General features: G+C 55.1%; 7 protein-coding genes across 7 annotated transcripts; 4 read left to right on the top strand and 3 right to left on the bottom strand.

Annotated features, from left to right (window-relative positions):
• Positions 1 to 2,249: 2,249 nt before the first annotated feature.
• On the top strand, positions 2,250 to 3,383 carry LMH87_010489 (uncharacterized protein; the record flags this gene model as incomplete). The annotated part of the gene is made up of 3 exons (XM_056197656.1): positions 2,250 to 2,354; positions 2,463 to 3,081; positions 3,154 to 3,383. The coding sequence occupies 3 exons, from the start codon at positions 2,250 to 2,252 to the stop codon at positions 3,381 to 3,383; spliced, it is 954 nt and encodes a 317-aa protein (XP_056054683.1).
• Positions 3,384 to 4,198: 815 nt separating this feature from the next.
• Positions 4,199 to 5,458, top strand: LMH87_010488 (uncharacterized protein; the record flags this gene model as incomplete). The annotated part of the gene is made up of 1 exon (XM_056197655.1): positions 4,199 to 5,458. One exon carries the CDS (start codon positions 4,199 to 4,201, stop codon positions 5,456 to 5,458), a length of 1,260 nt encoding a protein of 419 aa, XP_056054682.1.
• A 212-nt stretch (positions 5,459 to 5,670) lies between these two features.
• Positions 5,671 to 7,935, bottom strand: LMH87_010487 (uncharacterized protein; the record flags this gene model as incomplete). Its single annotated transcript, XM_056197654.1, has 2 exons — positions 5,671 to 7,700; positions 7,872 to 7,935. 2 exons carry the CDS (start codon positions 7,933 to 7,935, stop codon positions 5,671 to 5,673), a joined length of 2,094 nt encoding a protein of 697 aa, XP_056054681.1.
• Positions 7,936 to 8,333: 398 nt separating this feature from the next.
• LMH87_010486 (uncharacterized protein) lies at positions 8,334 to 12,440 on the bottom strand (the record flags this gene model as incomplete). Its single annotated transcript, XM_056197653.1, has 1 exon — positions 8,334 to 12,440. The coding sequence occupies one exon, from the start codon at positions 12,438 to 12,440 to the stop codon at positions 8,334 to 8,336; it is 4,107 nt and encodes a 1,368-aa protein (XP_056054680.1).
• A 2,316-nt stretch (positions 12,441 to 14,756) lies between these two features.
• Positions 14,757 to 15,343, top strand: LMH87_010485 (uncharacterized protein; the record flags this gene model as incomplete). Its single annotated transcript, XM_056197652.1, has 2 exons — positions 14,757 to 15,026; positions 15,101 to 15,343. 2 exons carry the CDS (start codon positions 14,757 to 14,759, stop codon positions 15,341 to 15,343), a joined length of 513 nt encoding a protein of 170 aa, XP_056054679.1.
• A 2,157-nt stretch (positions 15,344 to 17,500) lies between these two features.
• On the top strand, positions 17,501 to 19,101 carry LMH87_010484 (uncharacterized protein; the record flags this gene model as incomplete). Its single annotated transcript, XM_056197651.1, has 2 exons — positions 17,501 to 18,849; positions 18,942 to 19,101. 2 exons carry the CDS (start codon positions 17,501 to 17,503, stop codon positions 19,099 to 19,101), a joined length of 1,509 nt encoding a protein of 502 aa, XP_056054678.1.
• A 336-nt stretch (positions 19,102 to 19,437) lies between these two features.
• LMH87_010483 (uncharacterized protein) lies at positions 19,438 to 19,776 on the bottom strand (the record flags this gene model as incomplete). Its single annotated transcript, XM_056197650.1, has 1 exon — positions 19,438 to 19,776. The coding sequence occupies one exon, from the start codon at positions 19,774 to 19,776 to the stop codon at positions 19,438 to 19,440; it is 339 nt and encodes a 112-aa protein (XP_056054677.1).
• Positions 19,777 to 19,786: the final 10 nt, after the last annotated feature.

Here is a 19,786-nt window from a genome sequence, read left to right as displayed (position 1 = left end):
AAACCCCACTGCCTCGGCGCCAAAATACGCATTTACACACGGAGGGATTAAAAAATTTTTGGAAGCAGTGTCCGGCGAGGTTGGATTTATTTTACGGCCCTTTTCTTTGGCGTGCCGCGGGCACGGGCGGCGTCATGGAGCCGGCCGGTACACTTGCCCGATTTGGACATGATGCTCAAAGGACTGTGAGGTGCCGGGAGGAGGGGGAGGGGGAGGGGGAAAAACAAGAGATGAGGGAGGGAGGGGCTTGCTGGACGAACGGCAAGGAGCGGCGTGGAAGATGCCAGATGCAAAGGGCAAGGAAGCAGGAAAAAATACAGTTATCAAATACCCGGTGGGACGGTCCAACGCCCACCGCGCGAGAGAGATTGCAGCGGGTTCTTTTGCTTTTTTTGGTCCTCTAGATTGTGCCCCTCTGGTGACCTTCCTCTTATGAATGTGTGGTTGGATCCCAGTGTCCCCTCTTCACATGCGCACCAAAGAGCTACCTGAAAGAGAGTCCACTAACTAACAGTTGCAGGGGTGGTGGCTTGGAAAGGCGAGAGTATGATTGTCCGATACGTAATATCGTCATGGCCAGAGGAAATCGGCATGGCGAGGGGGGGGCAGCAAGTTCCGCCAAGCGAGCAGACGAACTGGTCCGCAAGCCCGGTTCGAGAGGCAAGACGGAAACTAGGAACTCGCAATGTCTCTGCTCAGCTTTCCGCTAGTTGTGCTGCCTGTCTCTAGACTCTCTCTCTCTCTTTTCCCGTTCCGCCCACTATCCGCGCCACCCAATCCTTTAAACAGATTTCACTCGATGGGACTAAACCCTGTTCAAAGAATGGATCCAGCACACTGGCGTGGTGGTGTGGTGCCGGGGCCTGTCTTCAGGCCGGCTGTAGTAGCTGCATTAGCCTGGAATGAATAGGAATCGAGAGTGTAAAGAAAGGTGAAACCGCGAGCATACGCACACGCACGCACACAAACAAACAGAAAAAGTCCTCACCCCATCTGTATAGTCTGACGTACCGCCCCGCCATCAGTTGACCTAACTCCCCGTTGAGGGCCTCTTCCTATCCGACCGCCGTCGTTTACTTTGAGATCCGCGAGCGAAAATAATAATCAATAATCGCTTTCGAGTCTGCGTTATAGGACGAGATTCATGAAATACGTCCCAAGACTCTTCGGGGCGGAATGTCCGAGTCTGCGAGAGAAGCTCGTTTCAGCCCCCTCCCAGTCCGGCACTGCCAAATGCAACCCAACAAGCAACCTTTGGCGTCAAAAAGACCCTGTCTAGTTGATCATCAATTCTTTTCCCTCGTCCCTCTTTAAAACTCCCACCTTTGTGACCCCCTCCCATCCACACCGGACTCGCCTAGCAGGAGGGGCGGGCGCACCGGGGCCGATGGAGCGCCCCCGGTCGGTAGCCAAGTTCGACTAGAACGGCGGCCCGATGGGAGGCAAGTCTTTTTGACAAGCTAGTTATGATCCCATGTACATGGGCCGCGGCCGCTACTGCATATTGTCCAAATACCATTTCCGCCCCGTCCCTCCTTCTCTTCTTGCCAAGCTTTTCTTGGTCTGTAATTCATTCTTTCCTTTACACACCGAGCGACCTGGGGCGCGCCGCCTTGTCTGTGTCGCACGAGAAAGTTGGAGACTTTTAATCTGAATCCTTTCCGTTACCACAGGCCTCTCTCTCCTGGTGAAACTGCTGCCATAGCAGGGTTCTATTATTAGGAATATTGGTGGCGGCATCTCGACCTGACAAACGACTCGCGGCTTATAGGCCCCCTGGTAGACAATTGTGGCAGAAAAAAAAGACGAAAGGGCCCCAGATCGGCACATCAGACCATACGACCACTATCCAGATTGAGCGTCTCTACCCCGGGGGAGAAGACGACGAGAAACAGAACAAAGCGGCGCCATTACTCGCGGGCCCTAACATCTGTGCTTGTGCGTCTGGATTCGAGACGGCTGCTCTACGCTTCCCGCTTGGGCAACCCGCATATACAATACCGCCCACCCACACCCTCGTCGAACGTGTTACATGCCCTTGCATGGAGGCTGCGAAACACACGGCCCTCTCCCATTGCGCCCTCGACTCCCGCGGAAGTCCGTGTCTTTTATTGCTTGACACGCACGACGACCTTTTGTCGGCAACATTGCAGGTGCACCTCTTTGCGCGTTGTTGCCGTCACTGTTGAAAGCATGCCGCGCCGGCCCGACACCCAAGACTGCGACAGACCAAGTGCAGCCAATGTACCATGATGCGCATAGCGATTGCCGGAGGGCTGGGTCTTGGATATCTACTCGCAACGGGCCTGTCGCGCGCCGAGAATGCATACAATGTAGTTGTGCTGTCTCGAACGGTATGTTGGTTTAAAAAAAGATTGGCGCTTCGCCCGTCGGCGGCGTCCTGTAACGCACGGCCATGTTCTGGATAGCCTCGAAAACTAACATGGAACGCCAATACCAAGCCTAGGAGAGAATTTGCCGCGTTTGGCATTCAGGTCCACGTGGTGGACTACCACAACAAGGACACGCTGCGGTTCGCCTTGAATGGCATCGACCTCGTCATCTCGACCATTTCCGGACAAGAGCAGCTGAACCTCATCAACGCTGCAGGTCATGGCCGGGTGCGCTACTTTGTGCCGTCCGAGTTTGAGGGTAGTCTTGAGAAGCGCCCGCCTGCCCACTCCGATCCTCTCGATCGAGGCAGCGCCGCGGCGCTGGCCCTCTTGCGCCAGTGGTCGGAAGGCTCGACGCGCATGAAATGGACAGTCTTTTCGTGCGGTGTCTTTATGGAACGTTTCCATCCGTATGGGCTGACAGCAAGCTTGGGGATCGGTGCCGGCGAAGGCGTGGGCACAGTCGGCAGCTACGTGGCAGACATAAACGCCGGTTACGCAGACTACACGGCCAAGGATGCAAAGAACAGTTCGGTGAAGATTTGCTTGACAAGCGTGATTGATGTTGTCAGGTTTGTCATTGCCGCCGTGGACCTCGGACCTTCGAATTGGCCAGCCGAATTTACAATGCGAGGCGAGAAGAAGAGCTTGCGAGACGTTGTAGATGCGCTGTCGGCAGCCCAAAATAGTGAGTGATCATCGTTGGGGCTGGACCAATCGGGAGAGTGATGCTGTCTTGACTTTGAGGCTAATTATGTAGTTGCTTTTGACTCCCAGGTTCTCAGTTACCAAGAGTTGCTGACACATATCGCCTACAACACGCAAATGGCCCAATACGCTCGTGTCGCCTACCTCCAAAGAAATCTCCAAACCGCCAACGGCCGCTACGAATTTTCACGGACAAACTTGAACGATGCCATCGATAGGAGCAGCCGCGTCAGCGTACGTCCAATGAACTTTGCGCAATGGCTGGCGACGGTATGTCGTTGATTCTCGACATTGCTTACTTTATACGTTATACCCGCTCCTTCTATACGAAGAGCTGTTTACATCAGATCTTCCTGTTAGGACCTGATTTTCTGGGACGATTTGCCTGTTGATGTGGTTAACGAGATTAAAAAATATGAACATGGTTGATGTGGCGTTGGACTGTGCTATGCAAAAGAATGGGATAGAATGGACAGGAGCATCAAGATGGGAAAGAATAGGAATCTTGTTTGTGGGTTTCAAGTTTTGCGACATTAGCGGCTGTGAGCTACTTGGGTACTTTATATCGACTGCATTTAGTGGTATATCGTGGGCTTTCCTGCGCAAAAGAGATTCAGATATGGATCAAATTAGACGAAATGACGACAACAAGACTTCCTTCAGCAAACTCCAAGAATTGAAAGCATTTAGCGAAATTTCAAGTACTTGGATCGGTGATAATTGCGCTTAATGATATATCGGAATATCTGCCCCAGAGTCTAACAGATGTGCTGTCTTGCGCCAGAGCGATACACTGTAGATACGACGGCGAGTGACGTCACTGCTTGGGCCAATTTCTCGATGAAGCACTGCGAAGGTAGAAATCCAAAAAAAATTCCTCTTATGTGTTTTGTTTGTTTTCGTTCTGTCAAGCAACTTGCCAAAACTGCCGTTAAAATGCATATTTGAATTGGAGACAATATACAAGACAACAAGGGGGAACCCAGCTGCGCACGGTGTTGGCGCGCTAACAACTCTATCAACTCCACAAGATCTTCAGATCATGCACCTCCTATCAAGCACAGCCTGCAACTGATCCGGGGCGAAAGTTGCCAGAAATGCCCCAAAATGTGCGCTGCGTAGTAAAAAGCGCCTCTATCCTTGCAAAGTGTCGCCAAGCCAGCGCGCATCAAACATGGCGCGGTAATCTTCGCACATCGGCGTCCAGACCCAGCGGACGACGCACTCCAGTCTCACCACCTCATCGCCTCTACAACACCAGCGCGCCGGCACCCGGCGGCTCGACGAGCCCGAGCAGCAGCAGCAGCAGCAGCAGCGTTGTGGAGCGCGCCGTCCGGCTGTCCATGGCGCCGCTCAACGGCAGCGTCAAGATGCAGTGCACGCGGTGCGACGCCGACGGCGCCGCCACGACGACGACGCTCAGCAAGGCCGAGGTGGCGAGCGAGTACGGCCTGAGCCCGCGGGACCTGCAGGTCGTCGACGTTCCCTCGCAGGGGTTCCCGCACATCCTCGTGCGCGAGTCGACCATCCTCGTGCACGTCTTTGACCTGCGGCTGCTGATCCAGGCGGACCGCATCCTGCTCCTGCACGTCGACGGGCTCGCCGACACGACCATCTCGCAGGTCTTCACCTACGACCTGCAGAACAAGCTGCGGGGCGACGGCAGCCACGTGCTGCACAGGAAGCTCGGCGAGGCGTTTGAGCTGCGCGCGCTCGAGGCCGCGCTGGCGTCCGTCGCGGCGGGGCTCGAGGCGCTGTACCTCGGCGCGCGGCGCGACGTCGGCCTCGCGCTGCGGCGGCTCGACGAGCAAATGGCCGGCAGGGAGGAGGAGTCGGTGCACACGGCGCTGCGGGAGCTGCTGGACATGGCGCGCCGGCTGGCCGACATTGAGCAGCGCGCGCGGCTGGTGCGCAACGCGCTGCAGGAGCTGCTGCGCGAGGACCAGGACATGGCGGACCTGTACCTGACGGACAAGCGCGACGGGAGGCGGCACGCGGCCGCCGAGCACGAAGAGGTCGAGTACCTCTTCGAGGCCTACTTTCGCGCGCACGACGCCGTGGTGCACGAGGCGGCGGCGCTCATGGCGAACGTGCACCGCACCGACGACACGATCCGGTCGATCCTGGCGAACCGCAGGAACCAAATCATGATTCTGGAGACAAAGGTCGAAATCGCCATGCTGGCCATGGCCACGGCGACGCTGGTGGCGGGGTGGTATGGTATGAACACGGTCAATTTCCTCGAGCAGAGCGAGTATGCGTTTGCGGTGATTGTGTCGGGCTCGGTGCTGGGCGGTGGCATGATTTGGATGTTTTTGCTAAGGAGGCTGCGTAATATTAGACGAAAGAAGTTTTAGACAAATGCTAGTTAAGCTGGGATTGCCTTTGGCTTTTTAATTGCGGACCGCGCATCAGAGACTGCGATCTTGTACCCATTCGTGGACAATACAATGAGACAGTCATCGGTGATGCAATGGAGTCAGACGCATGGCAATATCTGCGGCTGAAATACGCGTAATTATTATACATGCTCACTGCAATTCTATATACTTGATCTATTTACCAACATCTACTTGTCCTCGACATCGTAGTGTTTGCAATTCAAGTGATGGCCCGGCAGCCTGATGGCGTGGTCCAGCGCCGTGGGCAAGCCTCTATGTCTGCCGCGCAGCATCACCAGACAGAGGACCAGTTTGCTGCCCGCATACCACGTCCCGGCAAAGCTATACGCAGCTGTCGGCGTTCCTACCGAGATGCCCACCGTGCCGTACGCAGAGACGACTTCGAATATAATGTTGAAGACGGAAAAGTTGACGGGGTCGGCATTGAAGTGATTACTTTCAATAATCACAATCACGAGAACGGCGAGCACCAGCAACCAGATATCATGGGCCAGCTGTCCGTGAAGTTGCTGGTGAATGAAGCTCATGTGGCTGTCATACGTGGCGTGTGGAGAAGCTCCGTGAGATGAAAATGGTCGTGTGTGAAAGCTTGGCCGCTTCTCACGAGGTCTTTCGTCGCCTTGCGAGGCTGTATGCAGCCGCCGGGTCTGTGTGTCTGCCGGCGTTGTCACTGAGTGGCTCAGCCTCCGGCGCAAAGTAGGTTGGTCTGTCGGTGCAGCCAATGCTGGCTGTGTCTCGTACGCGGTGGCGAGGCTGTCATTCTCGCTGGGGTGTGAGACGTTGGCCTGCCTGGGCAAAGCAGCGTGTGGTATAGCATGTATCCCATTAGCCAGCTCGTTGTGAAATAGATTGTCCGTGTAAACATTGGACTGGCGTATCGTAATAACAACAGGATACACCGCAATGTACATCATGATGACGTATAGAAACTGAACGCCAATGGAAATCTGCGCAATCGGAACGACATAGAATCCACCCGACCGGACAGCCAACGCTTGAAACAGCCCGACCAAAACGCGCGGCCCGACGGGAATGCTCCCAACCACGGGGTTATGCAGATTGAGCACCTCAAAGAGCACCCAGTCGGCCGTGTTGAGGCAGACGAGCATAAAGAGGAGCCACCACGTGAGGCGCGACGGAAATAGGTTCGTGTATATGCGCCGCGGGTCCTTGAGCAAGAGCCTGACAGCGAGCTTGGTGCTCTGAAACTTGGCCGCCTCGGTCGTCCAGTCCAGCACCTCGAGGCCCGACCAGAAGATGAATCGGAGAAAGATGGGATACGCCGTGTTTCCGGCGAGAATCATCAGGCCCATGGTGATGAGGACGAAATAGGCGCCCTGAAAGGGCATCATGTTGGCGTCGAGCAGCGACATGCCAGAGTTGTTAAAGGCCGAGACGCCGTTGAAGACGCCCAGCCACCACGGGTTGATGCCGTTGGCCAGCGCCGTATCGGGCATGTTTCTGTGCATCCAAGCGCCGAGGGCGAGACAGCCCAGAAGCTGCCACAGGAAAAAGTACAGCGGCACGACAATGGAGAGCAGCTCGAGGGCACGGTACTCGCAGCCGCAAACACGCCTGCTCTTTGCATCGGTGAGGCCCTCCTCTTCGGTCTCGAGACTCGTCGGCTCCTGGTCCAAGCTGCAAGGGCCGGCGCAGGTCTGAGGCCGTGCCTGCTCTTCTTCCTCCGCCGCATTCTCGTCAGGCGATGTGGGCTGCACGCAAGCCGTTCCCCGATCCTCGGTGCTCGCTTCTCGGTCCGTGGCTGCTGCTCCGCGCACACTCTGCCGTCCGGCCATGCAGACGTCGGGACGCCTGGGCTGTGCGCGCACAAACCGGCGATGAAACACAAACTTCCGCGCCACGACGGTCCAGATGGACACCCAGATGGTGCTGCCGCATATGATGAGCAGAAACAGCATCGTCTGCTGCCACGCCGTCATGGTGCTGAGGTTGACCGTGTTGAGGCCGGCCTCGGTCATGGCCGACACGACGACAAACAGGCTGTCGATGTAGCTAATCCGGCTGCCGCCATGCTGGCTGCTGCTCGCCCAGAAGACGGCGGAGCTGAGCAGGCAGACGACGATGAAGTAGCAATAATGGATCGTGATGAAGTTGAGCTCCGCCGGCAGGTGCCTACGCGTCGATGCTAGCGCCCCCATTTTCTTCTCCCCAACACGCCAAGCCCTACGCTTTTCAACTGCCGAAGAACCTTGAGATGGAGGGGGGGAAATGCCAAGATGATCTTCTTGAGCATTGGCATTGGATTTTAGGGGGAATTGGGGGGCTCTTCGATGGTCTTTTTTAGCGCATCCGATTCCGCATTGGCCCCTGTAAATTACAGCACTAGTCACTGCCTGTCTCGGCTTACTATGGGACCCTGGCGTCTTTTCAATGTCCGCTCTGCCTTGGTCTCGAGAGAGGAAAACAGTCATGCTCTTGCTAGGGAGAATAGAAAGGGGGCGAAGAAGAAAAGATAAAGTCTCTTGTACAGTTGAATAGAGCGGCTTTAGTTTGCAAGAATCGAGTCCTCGGAGTCCCTACTCAGAGTTGTGTTTCTGGGTCACTTCTGACACAGCATGACCGGCAAATGCTGGTACCTAGCACCAGTGAGTTTAACATCTAACAAATGATTCAAGCGTAAAACCTTACCGGCAAAAAGGTTGGTAGTTCAGTCACTGGTCACAAATCGTGAATAATGTCATGCGTTAGCGTTGATACAAATAGCAGCCGTCTAATTCTCTACCACGGGTAATTCAAAGTACCATTACACAAAAAGAATGTTGAAGCATGCGGATTATCAGCAGCCTTGTAGCAACACTCTTCAAACCGCTTAGGCCTGCAGCGCAGCATCATCACGTGCCGCACCGCTTCCCTTCTTCCACGAATCCGTGTGGTCCGTCTTTGCCTTGCCCGCCACGCTCTCCTCGCCCACCGCACCCCAGCCGCCGCCGCCCGGCGTGTTGATGATGATGCGGTCGCCCGCGGCCATGGCCGCCGAGTTCTTTGCGCCGATATTGATGTACCGCTCCTCGTACTCGACGCCCTGCGCCTCCTTCTCCTGCCGCTCCTTCTCCGTCTCGCCCTCCTGCACCGACTGCATCGAGCGCTGCCAGTCGGCCTTTTCCACGCGGCGCACCCACAGGTTCAGCCCGCACTGGCCGTCCTCGCCGCCCTTGAGGCCGTACGGCCGGTATACACGGCGTTCGCTGAGAATGGACACCTGCAGCGGGATGCGGAACTCAATGTCGCGCACCACGCCGTCGCCGCCCTTGTGCTGTCCCCGGCCGCCCGACCCCGCGCGGATGGAAAACTCGCGCAGCAGCACGGGATAGCGGCGCTCGAAAATCTCCGAATCGGTGATGCGCGTGTTGGTCATGTGCACGTGCACGCCGCTGGTGCCGACCCAGTCCGGGCCCGCGCCGCTGCCGCCCGCAATCGTCTCGTAGTAGCCGAAGCCGCGCACCGCGCTCTGACCCGTGACGTTGCCGCCAAAGCCAAAGGTCAGGTTGTTGCAGCAGCCCTGCGAGGCGGCGCAGGCCTCAAAAGCCTTGAGGACGACGTCGGTGATGCGCTGGCTCGTGAGCACGTTGCCGCCAACGACGGCGGCGCCGGGCGATGGCGACAGGAGCGACTTGGGTGGGATCTTGACGTGGATGGGGCGCAGGCAACCCTGGTTCAAAGGAATCTCTTGCGACACAAGGCATCGTAGGCAGTAGATGATGGCGCTGAATGTAATGGCCTCAGGGGCGTTGACGTTTCCGTACACCTGGGGGCCAGTCCCGGTAAAGTCAAACTCAGCTTCGCCCTGCTCAGGGTCAATCATGACCTTGAGCTGGATGGGGGACCCATCATCCATAAAGTCGAGCGCCGACAGATCACGACCTTCGAATCGTTTGTACACATCCTTGAGTAGGTTGCGTACGCACATCTCGGCATTCTTCTGAATGTTGACCATGTAAAATTGGACCGTCTCCTCACCGTACTCTTCGATAAGAGTCTCAATTAGAGAAATACCCTTTTTGTTTGCAGAGACCTGGGCGCGCATGTCGCTGATATTGTCGGCGAGACAGCGAGTACCACTGCATCCAGGGTACTGCGCCGGCCCATCGTACAAAATCTCGGTGATGCGCTTCTCGTCAAACTTGCCCTTGCTGACAATCTTTTCGCTCTTGAAAACAGCACCTTCCTGGTACAGCTCGCGTGAGTTGGGTGGCATGCTACCGGCAGTGATGCCTCCGATATCAGCGTGATGTGCACGCGATGCGGCATAGAACAAGATGCGCGTACCACTCTCGTCAAACGCAGGCATGATAAGAGTGATGTCGGGCAAATGTGTGCCTCCATAAGACGGGTCGTTGGAAGCGATAACGTCGCCTTTTTCCAGCCGGCCCTTCCAGATTTCAGCTTGTCGGCGGACACAGGTCGACATGGATCCCAGGTGCACAGGCAGATGAGGAGCGTTGGCGACTAGGCCACCTTCAGCATCAAAAATGGCACAAGAAAAGTCCAGTCGCTCCTTGACATTAGTACTGACACTAGTCTTTTGCAGAGCGCGTCCCATTTGCTCGGCAATAGCCATGAAGCGATGGCCGAAAATACTCAACATAATGGGGTCAACCTCGCGCTCGGCTGATTTCTGGGTATCATCCTTGGTGCCCTCCTTCTGTAGGTCGAGGATGACATGTGTGGCGGTGATAAGAGCCTTTGCCCGAGGCGTAACCACAATAGTTTGGGTGCCATCAGCAAGCATCGCAGGACCTGGTACGACATCACCGATGGACAGATTCTCCAGTTTGTAGATGGGTGTCTCAGCACGTCCACCTTCAAAGTAGACTTGCTGTGTGTTATGACGCTTCGACTCTGCGACATCTTGGCGCTTGATAATTTTCAGTTGCTCGTCGACAGTCTTCTCATTGTTGCGGAAGCTCTTGCCAATGCCACGAACGCGAACATCATCGACGATAATATCTCGCTCGTCAAGAGTGAAACCAAACTCGTAGCGGTGCTGTTTGACGAAAGCTTGTCCAAACTGCCAGTCTTTTCCATCAAAGGACTCCTTTGCTTCCGCCTCGGTGGGCTTCACAATCATGAGAGCTGACTCGGTACCGCGGTAGCGCATATTGAGGTACTCCTCAAAAATGATCTCGCTGGCCTCGAAGCCTTGTTCCTTGAGAGTGGTACGAGACTTTTCCTTGAGCTTCTCCATTTTGGACTGCAGATCCGCGACGACATCACCACCATCGACCCAAACTGAGGACTCTGGCTCTTGTCTCTCATCAACGACATCTGCAAGAGCCATACCGTAGGCGGACAGAACGGAGGAATATCTGTGAACGAGAATTTGACTAATGCCCAGCGACTCGGCGATAGCAACGGCATGCTGGCCACCAGCACCGCCAAACGTGGCGAGTCTGTGCTTGGAAGAATCGTGACCCTTGGCTTCCGTGATGGATCTGATGGGACGGGTCATGGCCTCGTTGGCAACAGTCAAGAATCCATACGCAACCTCATCGGCAGTCATGTTTTTGCCAGTTTCGCGGTTCACTTGGTCAGCAAGCTCCTGTAGAACCTTGCGACTGGCTTCGACATCCAGCCCTTCATCTTCATTCTTGCCAAAGATTTTAGGGAAGAATTCGGGAAGAAGACGTCCGAGATACAAGTTAGCATCGGTCACAGTCGCAGGACCACCCTTGCGATAGCAGGCAGGGCCGGGGTGAGCGCCCGCTGATTCTGGGCCGACAACGAACAAGCCGTTGCGGAAGAACAACCGGGAGCCACCACCAGCGGCAACTGTATTGATATCCAGCTGAGGCGATTGTATGGTGACGCCTGCGGTTGTCGTCTCAAAGACGTGCTCATATCTGCCTTCGCCGTACCGAGACACGTCGGTACTCGTACCGCCCATGTCAAAGCCAATGACGGGTGTCTTTGTGTTTTCGTCATATGAGGTGATGGCGTAGCCGACGACACCGCCGGCGGGGCCGGACAAGATGGCCTTGAGACCCGTGAATTTTTCAACATCAACCAGGCCACCGTCACTCTGCATGAACTCGCACCGAGCGCCCCTCGGACCGTCCGTCTCCTGGACACTGCGAGTGCCGAGACCACCCGCAAAGCCGGATTGGAACCCATCAATGTACTTTTTGATGGTCGGGGTGAGATAGGCATCCGCGCAGACTGATGTTGCGCGGGGAACCAGCTTGATCATGGGCATCAGCTCGTGGCTGAGAGAAATGTGAGTGAAGCCAACTTCCTCGGCAAGTTTGCCGATGGCGGCTTCGTGGTCAGGGAATGTGTAGCCGTGCATCAGGCACACAGCAATGCTTCGGATACCCTGGTCGTATATTTGCTTGAGCTGTGTCTTGAGTTCTTGATGATTAGGTCGTCGCATAACCCTGACCGTCTCGCCTGACAGGCCACGAACGAGTTCCTTGCTCTGAGCGCCCTCGGTGCCTGCCACCGTGTCGGTTTCCGTCACGGTTCTCTCGGGATCCTCGGCGTAATCTTCCAGAGTGACACGCTCATCCACTTCGACGACTTGTTCGTAGAGAACATCCGGTTTCCGGATGGCCAGGTCAAAGATTTTCGGTCTCGACTGGTTACCGATTGTTAGGCAGTCCTTGAAGCCCTTTGTGACAATCAGGGCGATGCGCTCGCCCTTGCGCTCCAGTAGCGCATTGGTGGCGACGGTGGTGCCCATGCGGATAGAGTCAATCTGCGACGTGTCCAGTGGCTCTCCGCGAGGGATATCTCGGCCGGTGAAGTGGCTCATGATGCGGCGGATGCCTTCTAGAGGGGCATCCTTGTAGTTTGCGGGGTCCTCGGAGAGGAGCTTGATGATGATTTCCTCGCCATTGTGCTCGCCGACGCAGTCGGTAAAAGTGCCACCACGGTCAATGGCAATGCGGATTCCGCGGGACTTGGGGGCTTCTGCCATTTTGGTAGCTTTGAAGAGCCGCCGGGCGTGAGTGGTGAGGAAACGAGGGTGAACTGAAGGAGGGGCAAAGATGCCAGAAATAGACGCTTGATTGCAACCCCGCCAAAGACGCAAGTTCTGATCCTCCAGAGACGCCTATGCCAGTCCAGCCAAACTACAGCGGTGTCAAGTATAGGAGCAGAAGAGCAAGTCTGTCTCGAATGACTTTTATGCAAATTTCCCGATGGCAAAGTTGTGGTAGGCAGTCTTCCGTTGCGTAGAGTGAAGCGTCGGCGGGGTTCCACCTCCGAGAGCCCACCAGTTGCGGCTCCGCATCCGCTACCGGGCAGCTCTTACACTCTATTTCCTCGGAGTGCGGAGTAGTATAAATGAAGCAAGCTGACAAATGACGGTTGTTCGGTTGCTTCAAGGAATAGACATTCGTTTTGCAGCTGATTTACCGATTGTATAAAGCGAAAGGACATCGGCAGCACGTGCGGGTAGCCGGGGTAGATTTTGTATTGTAATCTGCACGAGGCCTTCGGCTAGCGATGCGGCATGTTTCGTGCCTTTTGATTGAAGATATGGCGGCGACTAAAATCGATAGCGGATACCGGACATCCTTTATGATGCACCTGAACCCCTGTAACAAATAGCTGGCACAAGTCCGTTTCTAGCGTGCTGTGCGTTTTCAGCTACCGGGTAGGTCCTTTTGATGGAAATTGTCGCTGGTGCTAGTCTGGACCGCAAAGCTTCGGACATGGTATAGAGCCATTGTTATTTTGCAAGGAGAATGGGATTAAAACGACCAAGCTTCCCAGCTCACATCTGCAACATTTATCCCAGTTTTTGGGCACAAAAAGGTTGTGGTCGTCAGAAGACGATTCGCAGGCAAGCATGTAAAGAGCTAAAGTCAGGTATTACAGTATCAGACGCATCATCAACTCCGCCTCATCAAAGATGAACCAAACTACGATTTAAACTATTCATACGACACAAAAAGACCAACGACTCCAGAATAGCGGAGGTTGAGTATGCCCTTAGGCTAGTCCTTCAAAGTCGAGATTCCTCACCAGCGACATTGTGGCATTCCATGCACACTTCCTCACACTCAGACACTCCCACATCCAGCACTCGCTCACCAAATGCTGTGAAATGGCCAGAAAAAAATCCACAAATATCTGCCACTACATCGCATCTATCATTTCTCTTTGTATGCCGCGTTTAGCCGGCTTACATTTCCTCGCATCCGTAGTGACCTCAACCTGACGGAAGCAGAGCTGGGGTCATTACTATATATGGGGTCGTGTTAGATTAATCATACCATATTAAAAAATCAGAAATCTTCAGAAATGTCACATATCGCCGCACAAGGCCGGATACAGGCAGCATACGCGAGGCGCCCATTGCTGGGCAGTGGGCGACCACATATTATGACTATAATACTCGTATTATTATTACAAGTCAACTGCGCGATCACGACGTCACTGGGACGCCTCGGGCGCCAGGGTCTGGCACACTCGGCACCACAACCGATGCCGCCAACAATGAAAAGAAAAATCTTGGCCTACGAGGGCGGGGAAACGCGAGCTGCAATTAATTTAAAACCACCCATGAAAAAAAGAAGAAGGAAAAAAAAACGGCAACGTTGACCGCCACAACGAGCCACATCCACTCGTGCCACTTCTTGCCGACTCATCAGCCACAATTGGAGCAACGGTCGCTGTGCCACATGTGCCACACATATTTGCACTGCCGAGCACCAATAAAATCGGCGTGCAAACGTGGCTGAGGTGGGACGATGCCAGGTTTCGCAATGTCATGACCTCATCCCAAGGCCCCGTGGCCATGTATTTCGCACAAGCCACACCCAGGCCCTGCTTAATATAGCAGCATCTCCAAATTTCTGCTTGGGCTTTGATACCCATACCCAAGCCCAAGCCCCCGTCGCCACGCAAGCACGGCAGAGAGAGCCACAGCTGGGGGGAGCATCTTGCTCGAACCTCTCTGTGCCTCCCCCTGCGGCCGCCCTCAAACCAGGAAAAGATGGCATGTTTGTTGTACCAGTACTGCTGCTGTCGTCGCCAAGGGAGGGGGGCTGCGTCATGAGACTGGGCTCCCTGTCGTGTGTAAAAGTGACAAGAGATATTCATAGACGGAGGACTCGCGGACCAAAAAAGTGATAAATGTCGAGCGGTTCCCAGCTCTTCTTGTGTTCTGCCAGTGTACAAATCATATACCCCCTCGCATTCCAAGTCTTTTGTACACCGTTTTCTCTTTTGAATACCATTCTTCTTTCTTATTCCGTAATTCTTATTCATCGAATCGCATTTCACAATGGCCATCGACCGTCTTGTTAGCCTGATCCTGCGCGGCGCGGAGCTCGTCTTCTCCGCCATTGTCGCCGGTGTCAACGGCCAGTACCTCCACCACAACAAGGGTACGGGCGGCTCCCAGTGGCGCTTCATTTACACCGAAGTCATTGCGGCGCTCGGCATCTTCTTTGCCTTGATCTGGCTCATTCCCTTCTCGAGCACCTTTACCCACTGGCCGATCGACCTTGTCCTCAGCATCCTTTTCTGGGTCGCCTTTGGCGTCCTTGTCAATGTAAGTTTTCGGACCCAGATTCCTCTCTTCGTAACACATCCACATGGGTCCAATACTAACAGAGAAAAAAACAGCTTGTCGGAAGCAGCTGCGGCGCCGTCTTCAACTGGAACAATGTCCACCCCGTCCACGGCGACCAGTGCGGCAAGTTCAAGGCCACCATTGCCTTTACTTTCCTGTGCGCCATCCTCTTCCTCGCCTCTGCTCTGATCGGCCTTCTCTGGACTCGCAAGCGTGAGCCCACCACCCACCGCCGTGCCGAAGCCGGCCACCACGGACGCTGGTACCGCCGCGGCAACCGCCGCAGCGTTGTCTGAGAACACCACGAGACCCGGCACCACCAGTACAGCACGCGCTACTGGCCCTCGCACCGAGAAACACCACACATGACTTGTTGCGCACCTATAACAAACATGGCAGCGTGCGACGGGAATTTCTCTTTGTGCAATTGATCTATATACTACGACTTGTTTGCGACTGACTCATGATACCACAAAACTTTGACAACGTCTTGCAGCGCAGCGATTTTAGCTACGCCATGATGAATGATGGACGATGTAATCAATTGGAATTTTTGAACTGTATTAGTCTATCCTTTTTTATACCTGAATTAATTAAATTTTGCTGTTATGATTTTATCACTCTTCTTTAATTGACTGCATGGAAATTGGTATTTAGATGAAGCTCCAAGCCCATTAATCGTACACCGTCTCGATCCTTGGTTTGTATCGTCATTCTCGGCGCGCCACTCTTTGCTTATGGGAGGCTTCGATTGTAATTTCTGACTTTGCTGTACCGTATTCTTTACGCTCCTTCTTCTTTCCCTTTTTCGGCTTTGTTGAACCATTTCTGAATCTGTGTTTTGATCAAGTGACAATTTCTCGCCGTGCTGTACCCAATCGCCGACTCGGCCGAGCTTCACCAGCATCATTCTACACAGCTCAGGTGACCTTGGGCGGCGTGGAAGCTAGCTGCCATGCTGTAAGACCTTTCGTGTATGCAGCCTCACTCATTGCCCACGTTGTCATAGAACCAACCCTTGCCCACTTCACCTCTACAGGACACGTTTTTTCGAGACCACAGCTCATCAGTGGCCATGTTCTAGAACCGAATCACTGTACCCACAGACGAGGTGAAAACAGCAACAAAGCCTTGGGTGCTGGTGAGATTGTGGAACCGACAATAATAGAAAGCCAAGACAGTAACGTAGCGGCGTCGACCGGCCCCAGAGGCCTTGTTCGGCCTAGCTGAAGGCTTCGCAGAGCTTCTTTCCATGCCAAGTTTAAGCAAGATTTGAGACAAGCAGAGCGCGGGTTTGTGATCGAGATGTTTAGCTGGAAAAGACCCATGCCATAACGTGGCCTGCAGCTCATGTGCATCCACTCGTCGCGCGCGCGCCACACCTGGCAGGGAAGGCGTGCGACGATCGCCAGCGCGAGCACGCAAGAAGCCACAGCGCCTGAGCCACAGCAAGGAAGAATACGGCCGGATCTGCACAGACATTGCATCAAGGCGCGTCTGGACCACTAATAGTTGGGCCGCATTGGTGCCCGCAGTGGCTATGCTGATGAGGTCGAGAAGCAGAACCAAGGCGGGGGCGGGGGAGTGGAAGAATGGTGACGCCACCACAGCCACAGTCATGGCAGGTACGGCAGGCAGGCAACCAGGCAGGGGCCCAGGCCTGGTTGGGAGATCAACCGTCCCCATTCAAACCACCCGAGCACAAAGCTTCTGCAACACAACGCTGCGTATGTTTTGCGTCATCTTCCCCAGCATGTACGCCGGCCCTCTTTTTTCCTCTCCCTTGCCATTTTGGCTTTTCAAGCTTTCTGCTGCCCGCGGGACCATCTGAAGTTGTGACTGGCGCTGGTCCGACCCGACCCCACTGGTTTGAAACCGTTTGGCCCAACGGCGGCCAATGGCTCCCACGTTAAGCGGTCGCTTGGCCTAGCTCGAACGCTCTTCTTCATCCCGCTGCAATTTCACGTCAGTATGACGCCGCCCGCCTCACGCCTTTCCACACTTTTGCACCATCTTGCTGCGCAGCTACGCAACGCACGTCAAGAACGTGTGGCTGCTGTGGCTGCCCGTCAAACCCCGTTCAAGCTCTCGTGCCCCTCTGCGGGCGGCAATGTGCCCCTCCAACATCTATGACGACGGCCAAAGTGTATTCTGGATGATCACTGGGTAGACTTGCCCCTCTTAATTCGGTTTCTGTGACAGATGAGCTGAGGAGCTGCCTTGATTGCTTGATATTGACAGAGGCGTACACACGGCGTTTGCCCATGATTTCATCTTTGCTCGTTGCTCCTTCTGTCTATAAAGAGACTGCATCGCCGGCCTCAAGATTCCGATATTCCTCTCATCATCACTCAACCAAACAAACAACACTTTGATACCCAAAACAAACTCTCTCAATACCCTCACCTTTTACACAAACCCATCCATACTCTGATCTTTATACCCAATTCACCATGTCTTCCATCGTCAACAAGGTTAAGGAGGCTCTGCACTCCGACAAGGATAACAAGCACACCGACACCACTGGCACTCACAGCTCTACCACTGGCACTCACAGTTCTACCACTGGCACTCACACCACTGGCGCTCACACCACCGGTACTCACAACACTACCACTGGTGCTCACAACACAACTGGCCTGAGCTCCGGAGCTGCTGGCACCGCCGGCTACTCTGGTGCTACTGGTCCTGCCCCCAACACTGCTGGCCCTCACTCCTCCGATATGCTGAACAAGGCCGATCCCCGCGTCGACTCCGACCTAGACAGCCGCAACCGCGTTGGCGGTGCCGGCACCACTCACACCGGTACCACTCACACCGGCAACACCCACAGCCACACCACCGGCACCGGCTCCACCAACGTCGGCCCTCACTCCTCCAACCTGGCCAACAAGGCCGACCCTCGCGTCGACTCTGATCTCGACGGCCGCAACCGTGTTGGCGGCGCTGCTGCTGGCACTCACTCCAGCTACGCTACCGGCCCTGGCTCCAACACTGCCGGTCCCCACTCCTCCAACATCGCCAACAAGGCCGATCCCCGTGTCGACTCTGACCTTGACAGCCACAACCGCGCTGGTGCTTTCGGCAGCGGCCCCGGCCCTGCCTCCGGCACTGCTGGTCCTCACTCTTCCAACCTCGCCAACAAGGCTGATCCCCGCGTGGACTCTGACCTTGACGGCCGCTCTGGTGGCTACAACACCCGCAGCTCTGCCGCTGCTGGCGGTCTCGGCGCCACTGGCGGCGCTGCTGGTGTCCACGGACAGCAGTACAACACCACCTCGGGCCACAGCGGTCTCAACACTACCACCGGCTCTGGCATCAACACCACCACCGGTACCACTGGCGCTGGCTACGGCACCGGTAACACCATCGGTAGCACTGGCACTCACGGCTCTACCGACCCTCTCCACAGCCACAGCACCCATGGTACTCACGGCAGCCACAACACCTCTGGCCTCACTGGCTCTTCCGGAACCACTGGCCTTACTGGCACTCACGGTACCACTGGCACCCACAACACCACTGGTCTGACTGGCACTCATGGCACTACCACTGGTGCCGCTGGCACTCACGCCTACCAGGGTCACCAGAACGCCGGTACTCACGGTACCACTGGCACCCACAACACCACCGGTACTCACGGCACCACTGGCACTCACAACACCACCGGCACTGGCCTCCACAGCGGTCCCGGCCCTGCCCCCAACACGGCTGGCCCTCACAAGTCCGACATGTTGAACAAGGTTGACCCCCGCGTCGACTCCGACCTCGACGGCAGCAAGACTGTCGGCGGCAACAAGACGTACGCCTCCTAAATGCGCCCTTCTTTCCCAAAGTGGCAGAACGCGGAAAGAATGACGGAAACAAGTTGCTGACATTGGAGGAATATTAAAGAGTCGATAGCACCAGAAGAGATCCCACGGACGCGGCGCAGGTGCCTCCTTCTGTCATGCAGCAGCATATTGGCGCCCCGACCATTCACCACGACGACGCCTCACACGACCGCGAGCGCCGTCACAGCATCACCCACCGTGAGACGCACAGCGGTCTGTAAAGACTGCGCTGCGAGGACCAACACCAGCGATGATTTTATTACGAGTCTCATTTGAGTTAGCTTAATGATATCTATCAATTATTCTTATGTACTACAAATCCAAATCTATTAGCTTTACACTTGAAAAAACTTGACCCAACATGTGACGTGTTGAGAACTTTAAACCGAGAACGATTGCACTTTGTATTCAGGAACAGTCACGAGCAACTCGAGCTGACTGCCCATTAGATGTCCAAAATTTCTAGGCGCGAATATTGACATCAAGAATCTGACAATATATAGTCATGTGTCACGGGTACCATCGCCACTCCTACCCATGCCGGTCTCGCCATTTTCTTAGAAATACAGCGCCTGCGTATTCTTCTGCAAAAACGCAAAACTTTCATTCCTGAAATCGTCCTTGTATTCAGCGTTCCCAAAAAGCGTGGTAAATATCATATTCTTGTCTTCCGGTCTCCACGGCGGCCAGTTGCGGTACCGCTTGGTGTCGTCGTTGGGTCCAGGTTGTACAGGAAGTTCAGATAGTACGTCCTGGTCGACTCGACGGCGATCCCCGAAGCCGCCGAACAGCAGCGTCACGTCTGTTTCGTCCGGCGTGCCCCAGTACGGCGCTGGCGGCCGCGACTGGTACTCACCCGAGGTGGCAATGGCATCGGGGTTTTCTACCAGCAGCATCCCGTCGGGC

Source organism: Akanthomyces muscarius, chromosome 5 (assembly GCF_028009165.1).
Source record: "Akanthomyces muscarius strain Ve6 chromosome 5, whole genome shotgun sequence".
Classification (NCBI taxonomy): Eukaryota; Fungi; Ascomycota; class Sordariomycetes; order Hypocreales; family Cordycipitaceae; genus Akanthomyces; species Akanthomyces muscarius.
This window is presented reverse-complemented; position numbering and strand designations above follow the sequence as displayed.